Source organism: Anthonomus grandis, chromosome 8 (genome assembly GCF_022605725.1).
Source record: "Anthonomus grandis grandis chromosome 8, icAntGran1.3, whole genome shotgun sequence".
In the NCBI taxonomy this organism is placed as follows: Eukaryota; Metazoa; Arthropoda; class Insecta; order Coleoptera; family Curculionidae; genus Anthonomus; species Anthonomus grandis.
Genome location: NC_065553.1, coordinates 28,605,267 through 28,632,032, shown reverse-complemented (window position 1 = coordinate 28,632,032; position 26,766 = coordinate 28,605,267). Strand labels below are relative to the sequence as shown.

At 33.5% G+C, this 26,766-nt stretch overlaps 1 protein-coding gene across 1 annotated transcript in view; it reads left to right on the top strand.

Annotated features, from left to right (window-relative positions):
- LOC126739391 (low-density lipoprotein receptor-related protein 2) overlaps positions 1-26,766 on the top strand; it is a 392,746-nt gene that overhangs the window by 205,926 nt on the left and 160,054 nt on the right. The window contains exons 20-26 of the mRNA XM_050445052.1: positions 4,176-4,362; positions 4,418-4,805; positions 13,129-13,601; positions 13,724-13,968; positions 14,024-14,173; positions 17,521-17,685; positions 17,743-18,257. Coding sequence (XP_050301009.1) covers positions 4,176-4,362; positions 4,418-4,805; positions 13,129-13,601; positions 13,724-13,968; positions 14,024-14,173; positions 17,521-17,685; positions 17,743-18,257 — 2,123 coding nt within the window. The remainder of the gene's footprint in view (positions 1-4,175; positions 4,363-4,417; positions 4,806-13,128; positions 13,602-13,723; positions 13,969-14,023; positions 14,174-17,520; positions 17,686-17,742; positions 18,258-26,766) is intronic.

The following is a 26,766-nucleotide window of genomic DNA, read 5'->3' as shown; positions in this document are numbered from 1 at the left end:
TGAAAATTTATTAATATGGCTCCTTATTTTTACATCCAATACGCGTTCTAATATTTTGGATAAAGGCTGATTTGAGATAGTAGAGTTTATAAAAAAATTGTTAAATTAATTAAACTGTACCGGCATATCTTTTTTCTTAGACGGAGTTAGTTTATTAGGTTCTGGCCATTTTTCTCGAGTACTGCAATTTTTAAATGTATGCTTATAATAGACCTTGCGTTCCATTTTTATTGATCGATTTTATTTTCTATTTTTTGGCCAAGTTTTAAAAGAGTGGGGTATCGAAGATCTTGTGCACAAAATTGAAAAAAATTTCAGTTTGATGCCTTTTTTTTTTTTTAATTTCATTTGCAATATTCATTATGCACTCTTGAACGGGTTCAGTGTAACCAAGATCTCCAATAATTAACCCAATATTTTTGACTATAGACATGAATTTTAAAGTTGACTTATTCAAGTATCGGTTATTTTAATCGAATTTCTTTTAATTTTACAGCCAGCGCATAATAAATTAGTTTCATTCGGATTTAAATTAATCTTCTCCTCAGCAGACAGTGCTTCTATTATCTATTATTCTTCTATTATTATTCACCGGGTGGTGCGTCGCCGAGCGGAACATAGGAAATCCCATGTAAATTTTAAGGGGTTCAATTATTGGCTTCCCTGTACATTTTACAGAAAAAATGTAAGATAACTTTTTGAAGAGACCAATCTGGCAAATCATCGTGCAAAGTTTCAAAAAATTTTAATATGTGAATCTTGAATTATTCAATTAAATGTAATTGCAAAATTACCAAATTTTCGGCTCAGGTAAAACCAGACACCAGCCACCAGCAAACAATTTGTTATAAGGCTTTGTCAAATCCGACGTACAGCCGAATATAAGAAATGTTTTTTTTTTTCGTTTTATCAATCTCACAACCATACAAAGTAAGACACGTTAACATTACTTTTTTACCTAAACTTTTATTTAATATAACGATGAAGTTAAACCAATAACAATTATTATTATCGATTATTAAAAAAATAATTTTATCATACTTAGAATTTAATTATACTCTATTTCAGAAGTGTGTAGAGCAATAAAACCTCATTAGGTATGCAAAAGTGGTACCTGGTGATCCACCAATATTTTATGCCACTACCTTAGTTGGGTATTAGTTTCAATGTAAAATTCTTTCTTTTCGTTGATTGCAGGTAGTACCACCCGGTTTTGGGTCAATTTATGAGTTTTGCCCATTGTTACCCACTGATAAACATTGAAAACGGTTCGCCAAAGGCGTGCAACTGGGACTTGTTTTTTACCTTATAATTAATGTACTTAAATGCTATTTTATTTTAGAAAGTTACTTTTGTTTAAATGGAATAATATATTTTTTTCACAAATTTATTGAACATAATATGTAGAGTAAAGCAGTTGAAAATGTCACTTTTGGATCTGGCACTTTTTGAACAGTGTATAACAATTTTAAATTATAATAGATTGTAGTCTTCTTCGTCATCTGACGAACTGTCATCACCTCTTGACATTATAATTAAAGGATCGACTGTCTGATCGATGAGGTTGTCAAGATCCCACATTTTGTCCTCTTGCTTAATTACATGCTGGACTGCTTTTCGCCAATTCTCTGGTGTCGCTTCCGTAATGGCTTGATCAAACAGTAGCTTAACATCTTTCATTTTAAAAGTCGTGTTTTGTCTTGCTACAAATCCTTTTACCTGCGCCCATATCAGTTCTATAGGATTTAGTTCGCAATGATATGGCGGTAAGCGCAGTACAGTTATATTATATTTTTCGGCTATATCTTCCACGGCGTATTTCATGAAACGAGTTTTGTGTAAGTGCTATTGTCAGCAGTTCTTTTTTTATCAAATTTGCTTCAAACGCAATACCTTTTGCAGTCAGCCAATCGATAATTTCTTGCTTTCTCCAACTTGAAGTTGGCGTCTTCTCTATTCGTCGTCAATGATAGCTTGCATTATCCATAACCACCACCGAATTAGCCGGAAGAAATTTTATCATTTCACCAAAATAGTCCTCGAAAACGTCTGAGTTCATGTCTTCATGGTAATCTCCTGTGCGAGTCGACTCAAAGGTTAGCAGACCTTCTTTTAAAAATCCCTCTTCGCTTACAATATGTGTGATTATAAATCTTTTTCCTTTTCCCGAAGGTACTTTAATACCCGTAGACAGGCCTTCTATGAAAGCTTGGCGAGCACTGGTTATATTTTTGTCTTGCCACATTTTTTGGACTATATAACCTTCGTTAATCCACGTCTCATCAAGATAAAACACTTTCTTTTGCTCCCTGCGTTACTGCTTGATACTTCTCAAGTATTGTCGTCTCCAACAAACAATTTCGTCGCTCTCCAGTAAAAGTGCTTTGCGATTATGCTTTTCCCAGGCAAAATCCATATTTTTTAAAGTTTTCCATAAAAGTTTTCTACTTATCAACGGAATACTGTCATCTCGGCCAAGCTCCATTAAAATTTTGTCTAGGGTGGGTATTTCCTTTTTAAAATAAAAAGAGTGAACTTTTCTTCGAATTATACATTTAGCATTTTCATCAAGGACTTTTGTAGGTCGTCCTGGCTTTTGCTTGGGAGATTCCACTTGACCTGCTACTTTTCTTTCCCGCAACAATTTGAAAATGGTGGACTTCAATTCCACTCATTCGAGAACATTTTTCAACAATTTCTTGCACAGTAAAACTAGGGTAATCGTGTTTTATGCAATCATGTACATTTAAAATAATAACTTTTTCACTCAGCGATAGTGGAGAATTTTTAGTACATCTTTTCGTGGGACTGAATACCTCCATTTTTTAAATATTGGGATAATAATATTGTGATTACACTACAGCGTAGCAGTGACTACTAACGTTTAAAATATGATTTAAAAGTATTTATAGTCTGTATATATTACCTGACCCCATTTTTGCATGTTACAAAGCGTTAAAAGATACATTATTTAATAATTATATTAAATAATGTATCTTTTAACTTAATTTATAAGGTACCTATACAAAAGGATTAAAAGTATTTATTTAGTATTTAATCTCTTTTAAAATAAAGGCATTTAATCCGTGAAAATTAAATTCATAAATATTATAAGTACCTGCGCCTATGAACTACCACGAAATGTAGCCAAACAGAACGGAATTCCCCAGTTTATTGCTCTATACACTTCTGAAATAGAGTATAAACCAATAGCAGTATCTGAAATGTTTTCAATTTATTTTCCCATCAAGTCTATCTGGTCCATTTCAACCATTAAACCTATTGTTAGTAAATTCGAGTCAAAAGACATTGCAATAAATAATTGTAAATGCTTAACTCAGAAGATCGAAAATAGATCCGAAAAACAGAGAACAGAACTCTTAATATTTTACTATTATAAAGCGTGGAAAAATAAAATAAGATAAAATACAATAACTTTCTAAAAATAATAGAGAATTACATAAGAACATCAATTAATCAAATTTTCAAACAACCCCCCATTAACAGCTAAACAAACCGATCATAAAATTCATTTCTAACCTTACAAAGTTGATATTGGGAAATTTTATTACATTCTAACGAAATAGCGTTTTGTAACTGGTTTAGATTCTCAAATTTTACACTTTTATAAATGACACTTTTTAAATGACCCCACAAAAAGAAGTCATTCGGTGAAAGATCAGGTGACCTGGCTGGCCATAGTATCCGGTACCGTGGACCAATAATATTGCCGTTAAAAGCATTTTCTCTAACCATACGAACATTATGGGCCGGGCAACCATCCATTTGGTACCAGATTATTTGATCTTCCTGAAAAACTTCTTCCAAGGCGGGTCCAATTTGATTTCGAAATAAGTCCAAATAGGTTTCAGCTGTTAGGTTATAGTCAATAAAAAAGGGTCCAATGATATGGTGTTCGATAATTCCCACGAATACATTTGTTTTTTGGGGATATTGTGTCCGAGTATGAACAAAGCGATGTTCATTTTCTTGGCTGCAATACCGGCAATTCTGAACATTTGGTTCATTGTACAAGGAAACCAATAATTGACCCCCTTAAAATTTACATGGGTTTTCCTATGTTCCGCTCGGCGACGCACCACCCGGTATAAAGATCAGCATTCTTATTTATATAGCATTTATCCTTTAATTTTAATATATTTTTTTAACACTAGGGAGCGCTATGTTTGTGCCCAGAGGGCGAAACTCTAATGAGCGACGGACGTAACTGCGAAGACTTAAACGAATGCGATCCCCCAGGTCTGTGCTCTCAAAGCTGTACCAACACGAAAGGTTCTTATTTCTGCAGCTGTGTCCCTGGATATCTTTTAGAACCCAACAAACATTCTTGCAAAGCGTATAGTGAGTATTTCTTTGCTAAAAAATCGTCATTTACCCTAAAATATTTCCCATTTAGATCATTCGTCTGCCTTCCTGATTATCTCCAATCGACACTCAATCCTTGTGGCTGATTTAAAGGACCAGGGTTTGGAAAGGGTGCCAATTATTGTGGAAAATGTTGTGGCAACTGCGTCGAACATGCACAGCGGGACGATTTTCTGGTCCGACATGAAATTGAAGAAAATATCGAAATTGGATAGAAACAGTGTACCGGTGGACATTATATCCACTGGACTGGATTTGGTGGAGGGCCTGGCTTATGATTGGATAGGAGGGAATATTTATTGGTTGGATTCTAAGTTAAATACTATAGAAGTGTCCAAAGAGAATGGTCTAAATAGGATTGTGCTGGTTAAGGAGAATATTACGCAACCCAGAGGCATGTGTCTTGATCCTAAACCTGGGTAAGTTGAATTTGTTTTAATAAACAAAGCTTGCGTGTGTACTTATTCAAAGCTACAACTAAAATATATTTACCTTATAGTAGAACATTAATTTAATTATTTATTTATTTTTAGCAATACAGCACAACAGTATAAACCATTTATTTTAAGATATAATAAAAACCAACATATTCTCTGCGACTTCATAATATAAACTATATTTTAATAATTTATAGCCACAATCTTAAGCTTCCTATATAAGCAACCACAAATTATTAACCCTAAAAAAGATATATTCAGTGGTGGCCAAAAGTATGGAAACTTTTTTAATTTGTATTTTTTTTTAAGAAACCAGGAACTATAACAAAGTTACTCATATTGTGATAAAGTATATACACGTTTGGCGAGTTGAATCTTACGGATTGAGTTTTAATATATTAGACCTAATAGATAGAGAGTAGACAGAGAACGACTGCATCGGTAGCCTCCCACCGATAGCGACGCCGATTCTCCGTACCGCTCGCAATGTGAATTTAATTTCACAAGAGTCTACGTAACAACTTTTCAGATAGAACGCACTGGTATTGCCCCGTCGCCTTATCGCCCCGTGGCCCCGTCAAGCCATCGCTGAAATTGTATTACCTGTATAATAAATAAAACGTTTTTCGAGGCTGAAAGCTGAAATGGTTGTTTTGAGTTAGATAGATTTACTAGTGACACGTTAATTGAGTTATTTTAGGTATATTAGTATTAATAGAATTTGTTTTTTAACAGTTTTATTCATCTTTGGCCCGTATCTAAAATATATATACATTTTGATTGTCTCAAATATTGCACTAACTTTTTGACTTTTGAACTACTTCTACTTAACCGATTGTAACAAAATTTTACACAAACATTGGGTTCTTGTCTTATGACAATACAATATTATTATATTCACCAACCTTATGGAATTAACCCGGCATCGGCAACCAGAAACCCCTAGGTAGGTACCTTAATAGAGGGAGGAGATAGCTTTATGATTTTAAATTAGAATAAGGACAAATTTAATAAAATACCTCGTTTTAAAGGTTTCATTCGGCCAAGTGAAATTGTGCAGTCATAGAAGTAATAAAATGCTAATTAAAAGAGAAGCCAAAAACCAGAAAATAAAATATAATAATCTACTTTTGGTATTGACATATTAAATATGTAGGTAGTATTTCTAAATAAAATTATGACCTCGGGATCAACTTTTAACAATTTATTAAAATAACGTGAGGTGCACATTCGCCAAAAAAAATTATAGCTGATGCGCCAACCTTACAAACAGAGAGTCTCCCAGAAAAAGAGGCATCATACGCCTGCGAAAATTGGCCAAAAAAGGGCTTTTCTGGATAGATGAGAGATCTAAGAATCTAAAAGGTTTTTTGATATGGGGTTTTAAAATATTTGTTCAGAAAGGGCAAAACTAGACTTCTGTAGTTTTATTTTTTTTAATTACGCCTAAAATCATATAAAAAACAATGCTTAAACATACAGAAAATTAAGGTAATTTTCAACGCTATATTTTAGCTGTTTAGAATTTAAATTTCAAAAAATTGATTCTAGAGATGTCTAGATTAATCCATTAACTAACAATTTTATAAAAAAATAATATTAAAAAAGCGCTAGTTTCTTAGATCTCATCTATCCAGAAAAGGCTTTCAACGCAGTTTTTACCGGCTAAATTCTAATATCGTTGAGTGATTGCTAATCGATATCGTTGATTGATAATCGATAGTACTAAACGTCACCCCTTCTGTACTACTTTGAACACTTCTGTACTATTTTTGAAATTTTCTTGGCTGAATTGGATTACGCTCTTAAGGCCGCTGCACAATTCATGCCCGGAAAAAATCTTCTTCAGATACCTATAGGTATATAGAATCAACGTAAACAACAGGCTATATAATAGGCATTTTTATGTTATTTAGGATTTTTTTTTGGATCAACTTTCGTTTTCTTTTTGGTTTACTCAACAATCATTCCAACCTAAAATTATGACAACGTCAAAGTCAAAAAATAGATGCAAAAATAAATAATACTTACTTTGAATAAAAAATAAAAAATAATTAAAAAAATGCAAAAATAAAAAACACTTTTTTTCGATATTTTAAGTTGAAATGAATTCGAGTTCAAACATAGTTTTGACTGTCCCACTTAATTTTCTTATTAGGATTTGTTACATACATTATAGTTTTGCACTGTATAAGGAATAAAAATATTATAATTTTTATTTAAATAATAAGGGTTTTTAAGGAAAAATGCGATATGCCTTAGTGCGAGAAAAAAAAAGTACCTACCTATCTATTTTTTTTTCCTAAAGGGGCGTATATCGCATCAGTAGGAATTCCTATTAATGAAATATAGGTATAGACGCTCCTAAAAACATTTTTCAAAAGACAAAATACTGTCCCAAAGAGTATGAAAGTAAATACCACACTCTCGAAACAAAAATCGACGGGTTCGACTAGACTTTAAAAAAAATTGAAAATATATTTTATTACTACCAGATATATCCGTATAATAACTCAATAACGTGTCACCAGTATAATTAAATCTATCAAAATCAAAACAACCATTCCGTTCGGCTTCAAAAACCTAATATCTAAATACAATCAATACAGGATAATAATATAAAGTGCAAGTACATATTTAAATGAATCGACGGTGCCACGGGGCGATCAGGCGACGGGGCGAAACAGTGCGCTCCATCGGAAAAGTTGTTACGTAGACACTTGTTTTAATTTCTTGCTCGCAGTCATGTTTAGCAAGCGCTTGGAGATGGGTAGGTTAGCCTCGAATCAAGTATTGGAATTTTACGCGCACACGAAAGATAAAAATTTATGTTGTTTTTAAACGTGCTCATAATCGCAAGTCAAAAAAACAACTTTAATATGCTCAAATCTTAAAAACCTTTGGTGAAAACTAAATACAATATTCTAAAATAAAATGAAAAATAACTCTTAAACAAAATTATAATTCTAATTAAATGGATTATTTAATAAGGTGTTCAAATACACCTCCTTGTTGGGCTTCATAGTATCCCAACCTGTCGTAAAATTCTCTACGTACATTGGCTAACATTTCAGGTGTAATGGACCTAGAAATATTAATAATTCTAAGTCGCAATTCGTCCAAATTAACGGCTCTTTCATGTCGGTGTTGGTAAAGAATTTCCGTCAAATAGCCCCATAAGAAGTAGTCGCAAGGCGTCAGATCTGGAGATCGCGGAGGCCATGGTATGGTACCTCTTGTGGAAATAAGCCGTTCAGGAAAAGTGTTTGTTAAATAGCCCTGCACTTGTCTAGAGTTGTGAGCGGGACATCCGTCTTGTTAAAACCAAATTTCCCCAAAATTAACATCCAAGTTTCATACAGCGGGTATAATATTTTGTTGTAATAAAAGTAAATATCTCTTAGAGTTTAAGGTACCATCAATAAAAAAGGCCCTACAATGTGATTGGCTAAAATAGCAGCCCAAACATCTACCTTTTGCGGGTATTGAGTTCGTAATGGTACACTCAAATGTAGATTTTCCCGAGAACAATATCTCACGACTGATGAATTATGTCGACCTAGAAGAGAAAAAGATGACACGTCTGTAAATAAAATATTACTTGTAAAGTCGTTATTTTGATCAATTTTTTTCACAAAACTCTAAGCGTTTTATTTGATCTTCTGGAAAAATTTCATGAGTGTTTTTAATTTTATAGGCTTTGTACTTATTTCTTTTCAAAATATCACGCAATGTACGACTTGGAATATCAAGTTCTTTAGAAATTTGGGAGCTAGAACAAGGTTCACTTACTTCCACAAAAGCACACACCTTGACCTCCTTTTCAATCCTAGCGTCAGGTGTTCGACGAGGTTCCTGATCGCCACTAGAACATTTTGCACACCGATTTACACATCCCGACTGCTCAAACTTATGCCAGATATTATAAATTGAAGACTACAGGGGAAGAACGATCTAAGTCACATTTTTATATTTTTGAGAAAAACGAATTTGAAAGTTTGAAGACTTCCATGCAAAACAATAAAAAATAAATCGTTTTGTACTATTTTTTTATTAGAAGTCATTAACATGGGCAATACTTAGGGACTACTAAAAAACAAATAAAAAAATAAACAGAATTTTGGAAAAAAAAATAATTGAAAATTCCTTCTCTTCGGTGTACCGAGAAACGATCCAAGTCCACAAGAATTAGGTTTGAACGCCGCTATAACAAGAATACAACATTACTAAGGACCTTAATATTTGACCGTTGTAGCTTACCTTCATTCCGAAGTAGCTACAACGGTCAAATAATGTGCAGCCGAAGTCATGTTTGGCACGGATATTATAATAGACATTGGTATTAATAGTTAATTTTGCTGAACAAGAAATGACCTTATTATTAGTAGAAAATATAACTTCATCGCTGTCATTTACCATATCTGTATCATCTACAGTCCTATTATTAGCATGACAAGGCAAATTAGTGTAGTAGATTTGTGACGTCATCTACAAACTTTTTAAGTTCCTGCAGTTGGTCATACTTCAACTTGGGAATAGGAATGAGGCCATTGTAAAGTTTGTCCGGTGTTGCGCCGCTATGCCTGGCCTTGGGGTATTAGAACAAAACTTGACATAGCTCCATTGTAACTTTCTCGTATTTGAATTGTTCGTGGATGTCGATGGCTTATTATTAGTTCTTTTATTGGCCTTGTTGGAAATGGACAGGTTTTTTATATTGAGGGGTTAAAAATTTTGTCCATGCATTGAAAATGTCTGTAGTACACTCAATAACATTAAATGGCTAGCATTAACCCTAGCACTTTTTAAAACCTCGACGCATTGGGATGGAACTTCAACTCTTGTTTTCTGTTTGATGAGAGCAAAGTCTTTATCGCACTCTACGAGTGCCTCCGAATAGGAAATGTAATTTTGATTTTATGAAACCTACCTTCTTTATGGACCATATGATGTAAGAGGCGTATAATGGTGTAATTCTTATTTTGGCATGCGCATGAGTCGTAAAATATTTCCAAACATCTAACAGTTTGTCCTAGAATATTATGGCAAAAATCATGTAATAAAGACGCGACTTCATCAGCACCTTTCTTGGCAATAGTCTCAGGGTATGTATAAAAACAGCCTCATTGGTTGAGAGCTTATGAATATTAAAACTGACAAAGGTCAATTGCCTTACACCCAACATCATTGGTAGTGATGTTGGGTGTAAGAAGATTTTTGGAAAAGTCCATGGTTATAGCTTCAATTGACTCATTTTTCTGGATTGTATTTTAGTGTGTCGCTTTCTAGTATAGAAAGTAGCTGATTTAAGTTTATGCAATTTATTTTCATTTTCCAAACCTTTAATTTCATTTTGTAATTCCAACTGTGCCTCGTTTTCGATAGTGTTCTTTAGTTTCTCTTGTAGTAGACTTGATTTTTACTATGTGTTCATCACACACACTACACGTATCGGAGCGACGATACCCGAAACTAATATTAAAATCTTTGACGAAAATTTGTCTGTATGCTTCATAACTTATTGGGTCATTGGGGAATTTGTCGCCGTACATTTTGTGCATTTTCTTAAAGTTGAGCTCTTCAGGAGTCACATTATAGCCTTAAAAAATCATCTTTCATAGTCATAATACGGCGATTGGTAATCCCGTGTAACGATATAAAAGCTTTTTGACATACCTCAATTTCTCCCATCATGCCGCCCTCGCAATCTAGTTTAATTCTTACTTTAAACATATACGAGTTATCTCTAAGCCTTGCTGTGTTCTCGTTTTGTCTAGGTCTTCTTCTACTAACATTCTTAATCCCGATTAATCCGCATAAATGGCTGTTCTGACTATTTCTATTTTCTAAGCTATTAAAGTTTTGAATGATTTTTCGTCTTTTTTCAGCGGATATAACCTCAAAACAACGAAATCTTTTGCAGCCACATGCATTACCCGTCCAAGCTTTAGTCTTTTTTTACTGTTTTTCAAAACACTTAAAGGTATATCACTGTCACTACTATTACTTTCTTCCGACATTTCAAGATAGCAAAACAAATAATGCACAACGCCAACAACCTCTTAGGACGATACAACAATAACGACTAAAATGATTTAAACGATTTTTTTTTACTTAAATGATCTTAAACGATTTAAGTGGACACATTGTGGACTTCGACCGTTCTTTATCGTGTTCGGGCAGACTTGGATCGTTATTCCAAAGTGTACCAAACTTATATCGCTGATTTTAGTGGACTACGATCGGTATTCTGAAGAATATTTTATGGCACGTTTAAGTACCAGGGAAAGGGTATAAAAATAGCGAATAATCAAAAATTTTACAATTTTGTACTTGGATCGTTTTTCCCCTGTGGTCTTCAATTGTTTTAGCAGTAGGGACTTGCTGATCAGGATATGCAAATATAAAACGGCCGACAACTTCTTCTGCACTATCCGCATGACAATACCATTTAATGATATTAATCTTTTGATCAACAGTGAAAACCATTTTTATTTTATTACTGTATCCTTCTTCGTACCAAAGGTTGAAATAAATTATAAACATGATCGGCTAACACGTACATAGGTATGCGAGGAAGTGCAACCGAACTTTAACCGAACTGATAAGCGCAACGACGAGGCGATAGCCGCCCAGGGTGGAGTCAAGTTTGTTCTCGCTCTACTCCGTCTCCTTCTTACACATTATGCAAAAATCATATTCGAAATTTTAACCGCCGAACGTGTATAAGGAGATTCGTAAGTAGTTTTAGTTTAGTCTTAATCTTCTCCCGAGGATGTTAACATCCTTAGCGAAACACGTGTCGAGAGTAAAAATAAAGAGTTTTGGTTAGTGCGTCAACTGTCTCGTAATTTGAATAATAGGGATTATTGGCTAGGATGTCAAGAAGAATTTAAGAAAAAGTGATAACAGTAAAAGAATTAAATACATAGAAGTATTTGGTCATCTTCATCATTAAATTTGACCCTACTTCTCTTAAATTTTGTCAAGACACTGGCATTTAGATTTGGATTGATCGTGGTCATTGTTACGCAAAATTTAAAAAAAATAAACAAATTTTTTTTTACGGTTTGAGACCAAAGGACACTAAATAAACTTGAATTATGAATTATTATTATTTGAAAATAATGTAAACCACATTAATGCGTATGCGTTTCGCTATGTTTATGCGTAGCCGATCGATAGTTCTAGCCTGGACACTTATCCCCGCTTCCATCGATACCTCACAACAGAAGCCGAAATCATGCGAGGCGACGACCGCATCGCGATGGCAAAAATTCCGCGCTGGGGCACGTATTTTGCGTTGATTCGAAATAATATTTTACTGCAGTTATTATTGTAGTTTATAGTAAGATTACGCATTTAAAATTTTACTTTACTATTATTACTTTATTTTACTTACTTACTTTAACTACCAAACTATTTTGATACTCGCTTTGAGTTTTAAAAAGAATAAAAATTCGGTATTTAAATTAGGTGGGTAAATTAACAATTTTATTTTTAACTTACATTTTACAATCTTAATTTTATTTAGAATAATGCCTACCTCTTACTGCATTCCTGTTTAAGCTCAGAAAAAATTAAAATGGATTTAAAATTTTTTTTTGTTTTTTTTTTTGATCTTCGGAATCATTAAAATTTTTGATTTTTTAAATAAGCAACAAAAATTTGGCGTAGGTACCTACCTAATTTTGTTTTCGGCATTAACGTTTTTACGAAAAAGTAATACAGCAATGCAAAAACTTTCCCATAGCAACCAAGATAACCCACAAAAGTGTCAAAAATAAGTTTTTGAAAATTTGTTTTTTTTTTCAATAACCTTCAAAACCACATAAAATATATATATATTTTTATATGGCATATTCTTTTATAAGTAAATAATGTGCAACTTTGGGGTAAATTATCCATTTTCGTATTTTGAGGGTAGACGAATTTGAAACGCCGTTAATTTAAAACATTTATCATAAACCTAAAAATACGTAATAATAAAAAAAATATATTATCTTGTAACATGTAAAATATTAGGTCCCGCGGTATCTCCACTTAGTCGTTCCACTGTACGGCGTGCGCCACCAAATCTCGGCTTCAATTTTGACGTCACGAAACCAGTGCCACGGCTAGAACTCTCGATCGGCTACGGTTTATGGCTTTGTCTATCGTCCGTAAGATAGCGGAGGGTATCGGTAGGCATATACGATAAATAACAATTCAAATGTTATACATGTCAATTAGTGGTCACCGGTGATACTTTTTAATGGTTTTGAAAACTGCCTAATAATAGTGGTAAAACTATTTAATTTTTTAGGGCAAGATGGCTTTTCTGGACCGACTGGGGTGAACATCCCCGTATAGAGCGTATAGGCATGGACGGAACCAACCGTTCGGTGATCATAAACACAAAAATATACTGGCCCAACGGTTTGACGCTAGACACCACTACAAACAGGGTTTACTTTGCCGATTCCAAGTTGGACTTTATAGATTTTTGTAACTACGACGGCACAGGGCGTCAAAACGTTTTAGCGGGCAGCCATTACCTTTTACACCCGCATTCGTTGACCATTTTTGAGGATACATTATACTGGACCGATCGGCAATTGAATAGGGTGCTATCGGCACATAAGTTTAGAGGAAACAATCAGACGGTCGTATCACATTTGATATCGCAACCGTTAAGTATACACGTTCACCATCCGAGTTTACAACCGATTACTGAGAATCCGTGTGGGCAGGCGCGTTGTGATCATTTGTGTTTGGCTAGTCCCAGTACGCCAACTGGTAAGTGTTTCTAAATGTTGATACCTAACTTTCTTTTTTTGAGGAATGCCACAGCAAACTTATCTCTTAAAAACAGTCTTTTAATAAGATGGAGCTATTAACCATTTTTTTTCTATTTACAGGTTATTCATGTAAGTGCAAAGCAGGATACAAACTAACACCCGAGGGGCGTTGTATAGAAGACGATACACCATTTATTCTCCTAATGAAAGGCGGCCAAATAGTCGACACTAATCTAAACCCTAAAGACAATATTGCCGGAATCGTGTCTCCCATTGTGGGCATAGAAAATGGTAAACAGTTGGAGTACGATAAGAAAACTAACTCCATTTACTGGTTGGAAGGCAAAGGAGATGACGAAGATAATGTAAGATGGTTTTTTAAGATTAAAAGAAATAAATCAAATTTATTTTGAATTTTAGTGTACTTTATGGACGACTGCTTTGGGAGGTGGCAACAAAACGCAGGTGCTAAGCGCAAACAATGGTATTGTAGGTGCTCCTAGTGCAATAGCATTTGATTGGCTCGGACGAAATTTGTATGTCGCCAATAAACTGGCTAGTAACTTTGAGGTTAGTACAATTTTATTATAGACATGCTTAGTGCACGCATATTATTAGGTCTTTTGGTATATACAGGGTGCTCGGAAGGTGGATGCAAAGAGATAATAGAGCGGACCATTAAAGATTTTTTAAGCCAAATATACTTTAGTTCAAGGATGTAATATATTCGAGATCATCGATTTTTAATGGAAATACAAATATTTTCTTCGTTTGTTTTCTCTTATGATTTTTTGAAGAACAATTTTTTTAAAATTTTCTCCCGGAGATTTTCCATAGCTAGTGAACTTCTGTCAGTGGTATCTCCATATACAGGGTGTCCCATTAATAATGGTAAATATTTTAGCAGCAGATTCCTCTCATAAAAATAATGAGGTTAGGTAGGTTAAATTTTCCTACTCCGAAAATGAAATGCAACCAAGATACAGGGTGATAAACATTAAGTTTTTTTTTTAAATTTTGCTCATAACTTAAGCATTTGTTTTTTGTTTTTAATGAAATTTGGTATGTGGGGGCTTCTTTATAAGCCAAATATAAAACTTAATTTTTTTTAAATCATCTCATAGAGGGCGCCACCAGCCTTATTTTAGTCTTTTTTAAACTCCATAACTTTTTTACGCTTTGTATAATGTAATGTTTTATTATAAATTTCTATTCTGCAAATGTTTTTCCTTAAAAAAGGTATAACTTAAAAATGTCGCTAGGATTTACCGTTCTCGAGATATTTGGACTTGCAATGCGCTCAAGGAAAAATGAATATTTTTCTACTTTAAGTTGGAAACAAAAATTAAGTAGGCTGTGTCTAACAAAAAAATAAAAACAAACAAAGTCACTGTCACTGTCACGATGCTGTGAGCTATATCACTGTGGCGCGTTATAGCTCACACGATTAGTTACTTTATTACCTTTTATTGCGTTATTTTTGTTAGTTCTTAATAGTTCTGTTATTAATTGTCACTTGTTGCGTTAGTGTTAGTTCCAGTAGTCTTTATTTATCACTTTAGGTTAAAATGCCTAGACATCAATATTTTTCTAATTCGGAAATGCGAGATATGGTTTGTGTTTATGCCCAAGCAAATTACAGCTTGTCGACGTTATGCGCAATTGTATCCAAATAGGAGGCAGCCAGATTTTAAACTCTCTAAAAACGTTTACCAGAGACTTGGGGAGACGGATTCATTCAGGCCAAAGCGAGATGTTGGGCGTCCAAATAGACGTAATGTAGACCAAGAAGAAGAAGTTTTAGTCCAGGTTGCTGAAGATCTAGAAATAATAATAATAATACATCGTTTATTTGCCCAATTTACAATAAAATATTATATCTTAACTAGATATAAAGATAATAAATATCATATGCTTTAAAATTAAAAAAACATCTTAACGATAATATAGGCAAAAATGGGGCTAAAGGCAATTTAAAAAAGATTCGTGTTTAACCTCCTTCATTAAATAAGTTATAATTTCTTTTCTGTTTCTTTTGCTGCATCCAAAATAAATTACTAGGTATCCCCCAACAAGTGCCAAACATCCAATCAGCTTTAACATACCCAATACATACATATTTAATAAACGCGACGATCGCCAGATATACCCATTCTACCGCAATAAATATTTTTTGTATTTATGTTTAAATACGCTTGTTGATACATTTTTAAAGTCCTCCGGAATCTGGTTGTAAATTAAATAAATATTATAAGAAAATGACCGCTGATAAAACATAGTGGTATGCAAAGGCGGAGAAATTAGACCTCTATGCCGGAGATTCAAAGAATGAACGTCAGTTCTATAGCGTATTTTATTTAATAGATACGAGGGGCGATTTAAAGTTATTACTTGGTGAAATACAGTAGCAGCATGTAGATTTCTACGATCCTCCATAGAAAGCCATTTGGTTTGTCGTAGCATGTAACTTACAGGATCTCCACGACGAATGCCGTAAATTAATCGCAAGCATGACTTTTGCACTCGCTGAATTCGACCTTTGTCGATAGAGTCTAAGCATGGACCATATACGACGTCGGCAAAATTAAAATGACTCAAAACCAGAGCGTCGCATAAGGTAATTTTTTGAGATGTTGAAAGCAGGTGTCTATGTGGAAACAGTTTCAAATTAGAATAAGCAGATTGAATGCACTTACTTATATGCTGTTTATACCTTATATTGGTGTCAATGTGAAGTCCTAAATTGCGGGAACAAGTAGAATGCAAAAGCTTGTTTGAGGAAGCTTCCAAAGCCATACTCTGATGCAATACTTCGCGATTTTTGCCGCAAATCAAGAAGGTAGATTTAGACGAGTTTATTTGCAGATTGTGTTTTTACATTTTACCATTTAACCACCAAGAAAGCAAGTAAGTACGTCTATTTACAAATTAAGATAAAATGGAGGATAAAATTTTATAAACTGTGAAAACTCTTAATAATGTATCAAGTGTTCAAACTGATCCCCATTTACTTCTTGGCGGAAAGCAAGACGGTTTACAAACTCATGTAAAACACTATCAATTATTTCGGGTGATATACGTCTAATTTCGTATCTAATTCTATTTTTCAAATCTTCTACGTTATTTGGCTTCTCAATATAAACTTTACTTTTCAGGTACCCCCATAGAAAATAGTCGCAGGGATTTAGGTCTGGTGATCTGGCCGGCCACTTTATTGGCCCTCTTCGTCCTATCCATTTTCCTGGGAACACTATATCCAAGTAATTACTGTTACCAAGAAATCACAAATTATCTGTCGGGACAGCAGGGTCTTGTTCGTCTGGGTATAGGGCAGCCAAAGCAGGGATTAGAGCTTCTTGAAGAAAATTCAAATAGCGTTGTCCTGTTAACTTTTCTTCAAAAAAGTATGGCTCTATTACTTTATTTTCCACGATACCAGCCCAAACATGTTTGGATTTTCTTCGACGGAGAGTAGAACGTTTAATTTTGTTTCTTCAGAAATTTTGTTATGAATTTGTGCTCTATTTTACTAACTGTTGACCGAGAAATAGGATGGTTTGGGTATTTGGCATTAAACAGTTCACTTACTTCTTTTTGAGTGCGCACTTGATCCCCGTACTCTAGCATCATCAAAATTTCAATTCGTTGGGTTTCCGTTAAATTAGCTATAATTTATTCTGATAAAAATTTCTGAATTTATGCGGAACTTTAGGCGGTAACTGTATAAAAAAACTGCTTAAAAAAGTTATATAAACGCGAAACTCATTCGTTGCGAAAGGTGAAAAGCTTTAATCATTAAGTAGTTTTTATTTTAAAAAAAAACGATCCCAAAACTACTTGTTTTACTCAATTTGTGATCAATAAAAAGACTTAAACCTTTACTTCTATACACACTCAACCAATTTATACACTTTCAGGTTATCCGGATAGATGGCAAAGTTCGACATAGAACAATCATTCTGGCAAACGACGGCAACACAACATCAGTCTCGGACCCAAGAGCTATCTGCCTAGACCCAACAGAGGGAAAATTATATTGGACCGACAGAGGTGGCAACGGTGTTCCTCAGAAAATCGGAAAAGTACAACGTTTAGTATATATTTCCTTCCCTATAACTCTTTAAACGTAATGTTTGTAGGTTAACATGGACGGCTCCAATCCAATCACCCTCGTAGACGACGACATAGAACGTCCCGAAGCCATAACGATTGACATCGAATCAAAAACTATTTACTTCAGCACCCAATACCCTCCGAGAATTCAAAGTATCGATACTTTCGGAGGTAGACGCACGACAATATTAACCGAAGCGAACGATATAGCACTACCAAAAGCGATACAAGTAATGGGCAGCAGATTGTACTATCTCGACCCTACGTATGAAAAGATGGTGCAGGTGGCGCTACCGTCCGGTAGCAGTCCCAGAATAATGCTGGAAAACGAGCCGGAATTGAGGACTTTTATCATTTTTAAAAAGAGACCGTCAGTGGACCACCCTTGTCTCATTAATAACGGGGGCTGCGAACAAATTTGTATACCGGGAGAGGCGAGGAGTTTCAAGTGTATGTGCAGCATCGGTTACAAAGGGAATGGTAATAGTTGCTCTCCGCAAAAGACTTTTGCTGTTGTTACACAGTTGGATAAGGCCCGCGGGTAAGTTAACCATAAATACATGTTATCGTTTTGGAAGTACAACTGAAGAAATAGACGGCTAAATTAATTATTTATTATAAAACCTTCAGGCAGTTTCATTTACAAAGTATTGAAAAAAAAACATATTTTGTACTCTGTGATGGAGAACAAGTAAAATGTAATGTTCGTACTTCTACTGTTTTTATTTTTAATTTATTAAGACGTTTCGGTTTAAAAGTATCTCCAGTAGGGGCGCATTAAGCGCCTCACACGATCAGTATTTTCTATCAGTCATCAGTCTGCGCAAATCGTCTCTTGAAGTGTGTTCAGTCAACAGTCTGCTGATTTCCTTCAATCCTCTGCTGCTTGAAGCAGTTAAAGCGTTCGCGTCATTTATCTATTAGGTATTTTGCTATGGATTATAAAAAGAAAGCTTGCGCTGCTATTATAATTTTAATAATAAGCAAAAGAGACGCTGGATTAAGCAATGAATTAGTCAACGTGAAAAATATACCTATCTGAAAACCTGGAGGATTACAAAAATAATTTCCGAATGACAAGTGTAGTCTAGAACGAATTTTTGGACTTGGTTAAGCCTTATATTATGAAACAACGAACAAACATGAGGAATCCTGTATCAGCAAATGAAAGATAAGCAGTAACTTTACGTTTTATGGCAACTGAAAGATCATTCGAGGATTTAAAATATTCTGCAGTAATTTCTCCCACTACTATAAGTGAAATTCTCATGGAGACTTGCAATGCAATATCTAAGGCGCTTAAAGGATATAAGCAAGTTTTAAACTTTTTTTACATACCTTTGTTCGATTCATGGAGTTTTTTCTTTTATCAGGGATTTCCACGTCAGATAAAAATTGAAGTGCATGAAACGTCCACGCGCTTGGTTCATACACATCGTCTGTTGCACTTCCAGTCCGTTTGGAATCCTTAATTTTATTTTAACTCGCCTAAAATTGCTTCTTAGCCTATTGATTTATTTTTTTACATCGTCAATGGTCGCATTCGGTTTGTACTGCACAAACATTTTAAGCAGAGCTTCATATCCTCTTCTTGTCTCTGTCACAATATTCATTTATACTTGAATTTCACAATTTGGGCATAGACCTATATAGGTCTATAAATTGCGTTAAAATATATTTTTTTACTTTTTTTCCTGCTTCACCCAAATCAGGAGAATCTATCGAGCTCAGAGCTGTCGTTTCCTGAGTTTCTTCCATTGTGCATGGTACTCAACTTATCTCTGCCTCTGTCGCTGCATGGTGCATGATGCAATTCAGACTGACGATTGTTAAAATGATTGACAGTCTCGCCGTCACTCAGTCAGTATTTTCATCAATATTTTAGCTCCGCCCCCAATGACTGACGTGATTTTCAGGATCCCGAAAATCACATCAGTCATTCATTCACGACTGCCAGTCTATCAGTATTTGCCCTCACACGATCAGTATTACTGACAGTATTTCAAAATATAATAGTAATACTGATCGTGTGAGGGGCGCTTTAGATTTTGCAGTGTCCTGACTGTAGAGGTCTGTTGAGAATATAACGTTGAGAATATCTGTTGTTATGTGTATGTATATGTCGTAGTCCTATTGTGAAATCCGCCTTTTCGCAAAGATCCTAGGATCTTCATGAAGTGCCGGCTGGTAGTGAAAAATGATCATATTTCACGAAAAGCCGACTGATTATGAAAAATGAGATATATTATTACAATTAGCCCAAATATTAATGTAATGAGATGATCCGTCTGGAATTAAACTTTATTTAATCTGATACAGATACGTGCGTGTATTCATAACAAAAATATAAACAAGAATATTTATTAAAAAAAAATAACAAAATTATACTAAAATATAGTAAAACATGAAGTTTAAACAAAATTTACTTATTTATTCGCACATGGACCACTTTTGTGACACCGTAGATCACATTGCATATTTGCTTTAAAGCACTGACATCTTTTGCTTTTACATTAAGTTTTAGATGGTTGGCATGAACATTTAACGTAGCCTTGTCCTTTAAAAAGAGATTCTAAAGATACTGCCTCCCTTACTGATATAAACTTATTTTTATTTATTTGATCCAAAGTAATAAACCCAGCTGTTGCTTTTTTTATATCTGGTCTATTAAACCACGATTTAATAATACCTCCGACAGTGCCAACCTGATACACTCCATTTTTAATGTCCGTTACGACAGTAATAAGGTTTTGAGGATCCCCTGGACTGCGGTTGCATTCAATAGGGTTGCAAGGGTTCAAGCAATAAGGTTGCATTCACCCACATCAACATTAGGTAACATTTTTTTTGTCGCAGCTACCATTTGATCAGCCTGGCGCTTTTGACCTGCAAATGCTGATAACTGCTGCGCCTCGATTGTTTTCGAATTATTACATATATTACACATCGTTTTATTTATCGCGCATGAAAAATGTATAGTAAAATTAAATAAATTACATTAATAAATTAAATACAATAAAATTTCATATACAATTGCTGGCGCATTATAAATTAGCTCTTGACATTCTACACATAAATCACAACTCTGCAATTCACCAATTTCGCTTCTCATTGGAATATCCGGGTCTTCGGGTATAAGGATATCATCGTAAACTGTGTGTTCTTGATTGGTAATATTAAGAGTATCATTATTTTCTTTTTCTGATAAAATATCATTCATATTTTTCCCATTATTTTGATCATATAAAGCAGTATTATTTTCAGTTTTTTCTAAACCATCATCTGAATCTGCTTTATACTCAGGGTTTTCCTGATTTGTACTTAGCTCGTTGGTAAGTTCTTCCAGCTCTTCTTCCGTGGATATAGTTGGTACCATATATGGTGCCAACATGGTAGACTGGAGACCTAATTTGGAATCAATTCCAAATACAGCCTTAAATGGGGTTCTACCTATCACTCGGTGTAAAGAATTATTTTTCTGCCACTGTACGAAGTAGCAACCTGCTGACCAATCTGTAGTATTATTATCCCTCATCCAAGCTCTAATCATATTTTCTACATCTTGATTAGCTCTTTCGACGCTACCTTGACTCTGAGGATGGCGATGTCTACCATGTATTATAGTATGTAACTGCGGCCAAAGCAATTTCAACTCTTCTATTATTTTGCAAGCAAACTCTCGGCCATTATCGCTTTGCAAAATTGAAGGGGCACCAAATTGTAAAAAAAATCTTTATTAGTTCTTGAGCAACTTCAGTGACATGTTTTGATCGTAGAGGTCTTAGGCATATATACTTAGTGACGTGATCTTGAAAATTCAAAATCCTCTTGAACTCTCCATCAGCAATAGATTGTAAATCGATTAAATCTACTTGTCCTCGAGTCATAAAAGAATAAGTTAGAATTGGCTTCACCACAACTTTAGCTACAGTTTTATTTTTTTTTAGCTGGCAAGTTTCACAGGCTTTTAGAAACATTTCAATGCATGGCTTTGGGATGGAACAATTTTGTTATATCAAATTAATCATTTTGTCTTTAGAACCGTGGCCACAATTAACGTAAATATCTTTTAATATTTTATAAATGTCTTCTTCCGAAATAATATAAATAACCGGATCACCCTGATTTGATACCTTTTTGATCACACGTGTCTCTCCATTCATTGTTACTATATCATATTTAGTATTTAAAAGATAATACTCTCTTCTTGTTTTAGTTGTAAAAGTTTTGTTTTTGGAAGTGATGATTTCTTCAGCAATCTGAAAATAAATAATATGTTGTTCTTAACTAATTAAATTTTTAGTTTTCTATTATCGAATAGTAAGTATATGACAATTTTTGGGTTCCAATTTTGACAATAAGTAGGAAATGAAAGAATCAATAGAAAGAATAAATTCTAATATAAACATTTTCTGTAAAGAGGCCCATAGACACTCAATATTATTGTGCAATGTGAGTTTTATAGATGGTATACCTAATTATAATTTAAAAATTGCAAAAAAAAACGTATTTACCATCGAAAAAAATGTTTTTCTTTAAGTTACGTTAAGTGTGCCATCCAAAATGTTGACAGATTTTTTAAAAGAAGTGTGCAAAATATGCTTTAAACTTATTTACATTAAATATTTTATAATTATTTTCATCCACTTTAAATCTTTCTAATATTATGCATCTGACAACCCTGCAAACTAATTTTGAAACATAACCTCTAAACAAAACCAATTTCGATATTTTATTATTTACCTTTTTTAATTGCTCCCCACTATACGGCTTTTTCCTAGGAATTTTTTTGTAAAACTCCTCGTAGTGTTTTGAGAATAATAATTCATTATTTGGCACCTACACTGAGACTTGGACACACTAAGTAAACAAACCAAAACAAATTAAACACGGAAGCCGCTTTATTTACTATAAGCCGGCACTTCATGAAGAGGCGACTGTTTAAGTTGTGTGTAAAATGATAATTTTTCACTATCAGCCGGCACTTCAGATCTTCGCGAAAAGGCGGATTTCACAATAGGACTACGACATATACAGGGTGTCCCGAAATTACATCGCAATATTTTACCAGCCGCATCTTTGTCTAAAAATAAGACAAAAAGTCTATATACAGTATGGTTCAAAAGTTCATCGTTTTTAAGTTACAGGGTGTTTTATGAATCATGTTAAAGATGGTTTTTTGTTAATATATCCGGAACGCCTAGTTGTAATCTTTTGAAATTTTCAACATTTACTATTGGTTTTTTTAAAAACTGATATTGCAACCATTTTTGCCAAAATGTATACAGGGTCGTGTAAAATAAGTGGTCGGTAAAGTTTAAATTGTTAAAACTTTTTCTAGCCACTCCGTGATAATTTTGGTATTAGAATGGAAAAGAACAAACATTTTAGTTATTTTGGTAACAGTTAATAAAATTAAAAAGCATCTTAAAAATCCGTTGGGGATAAACATGACTTAAGACTATCACAAATACTTTATTTAAGATCAAAAATTGTTTTTCGACTTCAATTGTTTTTTTTAATGTAATTGAATAGGTAAAAAAAAGGAACAATTAATTTATTACGTAAAAAAAAACATAAAAACACCAAACAAAAAAGCACAAATTACAACAAATGTTCAAAGTGGTTTCCATTTTGCTGAAGACACAATCTTGCCCTACGCGTTATTGCGCGAGTAGCCCTTAAAACAAAAAATGGATTTCTCTTTATTTCATTAACAGCCCAATTGTCTTGTCGAAAAATCATGTTTTGGCGTAAGATAAGAGGAACTTCTTCCAGAAGCTCCACAAGATTATTTTCCAGCATATGAAGATAATTCTCCGAAGTTAGCCGATTGGGTAATTCTATCGGGCCAATAAGTTGGTCCCCGATTAATCCCGCCCACAAATTTACCGAAATCCTTCTTTGAAAATTACTACGCCTTATGGCTCTTGAATTTTGGTCTGCCCAAAAATGCATATTATGCATGTTAAATGAACCATTTCGTGTGAAAGTGGCTTCGTCCGTCCATACGACTGTCCCTTGGGATTTTAGCATTCTTCCAATCTAATAAAAATTAAATTACTATCGTAACAATAACTATTTTTTTTAATTACTTACTATAGAGCGAGGAATATGTGTGGCTCTTGACACATTTCTTATACTTGCCCCCGGATTTTCTTCAAAAACATTTAAAACATTTTCTAAATTATAATCTTCTTGTGGTCTGCCTTGTCCACGAGCTCTTTGAAAACTTCCGTTATTGCATAAATTTCGGTGAGTGTTTATAAAATCTTGACGATCTGGAACATGTCTTAGGGGAAATCTTCGGCGATACTCACGGACAGCCGCTAAAGAACTGCCATTACACAAACCATAAACAAAATGCATGTCAGTTAACTCTTGATTTGTAAATCAATCCATAATTTTTGAAAAATAAATCACAAAAAAGAACTAATTTACTTTGCCAAAACAAATTTAAAAAATGTGAAATGTCAACAAAACGTTAAACAAAATTTAACAAATGAACTAATTGTCAGCAAACACAGCCAACTATTATTTTACAAGATGTTATTTGTAGTTACTTTTTGAAATACCAATTCATGATTTATTAATAATTGATTTTTTCGAAAACGGAAGCTCCTATCGAAATTAGACAAGAGCACCTTTTTTATGTAAAAATGTTTGTTCTTTTCAATTCTAATACCAAAATTATCACGGAGTTGCTAGAAAAAAAGTTTTAACAATTTAAACTTTACCGACCACTTACTTTACTTACTATACTTTATTTTACACGATCCTGTATACATTTTGGCAAAAATGGTTGCAATATCAGTTTTTATTAAAACCAATAGTAAATGTTGAAAATTTCAAAAGATTACAACTACTCGTTCCGGATATATTAACAAAAAACCATCTTTAACATGATTCATAAAGCACCTTGTAACTTAAAAACGATGCACTTTTGAACCATACTGTATATGGACTTTTTGTCTTATTTTTAGACAAAGATGAGGCTGGTAAAATATTGCGATGTAATTTCGGGACACCCTGTATAATGTTGAAATATACAGGGTGTTTCAATTTAAAAGTCATTAATTTTAATACGTGATCGAGAATTTAAAAAGAAATAGACTGTCATTATAAATTTTAATTTTCTCATAAATGTTTAATAACAAAGATACAGGGTGTTAAAGTTAAAAATAGTTATTTGTTTATTTATCATAACTTCTAAACTACCAGCTCAATTTTAATTAATATTTGCATGCAGGTTATTGTACTAAAATGGCAACTTCTGATGAAGCCAATGTTTAAAAAAATTGCCAGTGGCGTAACATACGGAGGGACTTTGTTGCCTCAAATCTGCGAGGTGAGAAAATATTTTTTTATAAGAAGTCAACTGTTAGATTCTCCAGTTAATTTGGAAAAAGAAGTTACTTCTGCAAAATTATGATTTAAGCCACTGTTTTTAAAATATTTTAATTTAATTGTTAAGAAATACCTGTTAAAATGTTGCAAAAATTTAAATAAAAAAAGGAAAAAAAAGTTGAATATAAAAGATGATCAAAAGTCATTATTTCATTTGACAGGTTTAATTTAAGATTCAATCCTATTTTTTTTTTCAAAGTTTTTGCGGCATTTTAACTGGCGTTCCTGAACAATTAAATAAAGATATTTTAAAAACAGTGCCTTAAATCATAATTTTGCAAGAGTAACTTTTTTCCAAATTAAAATAAGAATCTAACAGTTGACTTCTTATAAAAAAATTATTTATCACCTCGCAGATTTGAGGCAGCAAAGGACCAAGTCCCTCCGTATGTTACGCCACTGGCAATTTTTTAAAAAATTGGCTTCATCCTTAGAACATTGAATACACTAGGATAAACATTGGCTGCTTTGGTTTGAGCGCAACATCTACACAGGGCGCAGAGTGTTGCCAGTGATTTCTCAATTTTAACAGAAGAAAATAAAGTGATATAATAAATTATTATAATAAGCAGAAACTGAGTTGCATTCTTAAATTATTAAGTAAAAGAAAGAGTGAAACTCGTTTAATAATCAAAATTATTTTGTACTATTTACAGTAAATACTAATAATAATTAATATTTTTAATTTGGATTCTTTATTAAATCACCAAATTTCCACACACAGCGGCAACGCTATAAATTTTGCCCAGAAATATTCTTGCGATAAAGGTATTTGGCAACTGCGCTCGTTGTTTACTTTCGGATGGTGCACCTTTCATACAGTATTAGTATTAAAAGGATCTTTTGAGTAGTTTCAGTTTTTTAATTAACATTAAGACTAAAAACTCCCTTTTTGCTGAAAAATGATAAAGAAGTCTGAAGTGGGTTGTTACAGTTTTTTTTTGTGAGCATAACACTTTAGCTCAATGTATTAAAATTTGAAATATTTTAATATAATTTAATAAAGCTTCTTTCATTTATCAAAGTCTTAGATTAGTAGTTATACAAGTCGAAAGCAAACAGGGTTTGGGTTTATAAGAAAGGGTAATCTCCAGAGAAAAATCAACCATAATTGTATAGGTTTCAATAATTATAAAATTTTAATCAGTTTAGAAAATAACCAATTTATTGCAAATGTATTTAAGTGGCAAATGTAGGTATAAATATATCAGAACAGAATATAAACATTAATGGATAGGATATTTTGTTTTATAACAGTAACTACTTATTAAGAATAAAATTCATATTAAAGCATAATCTTGACTAGGTTGATATTGTTGGTACATTGATCGTGCATTGTGAGGTTGTACACGTGTCTGATTTCTTTCGGTTGCCTTGGCCAATGTCGATCTGAAAATTAGAATGAGACTTTATTATGTGTGATGTCTGCATTCTCCTGCAAGTCAGTTGAGCAGAATTTGCTGCTCTTTCTTTTCACATAATTTTATTGTAGGAAAAGTGTAGTGAGTCTTCATTTCAATAAAATAGTAAACAAAGTAACTGTCAAACCCAAATATTGATTTTCTTCTTAAGACCTCTTTAAGTTTTATTGTGGCTGGTACATACTTACGGTACTACTTTTTCATGCAGGAATTGTCTATATT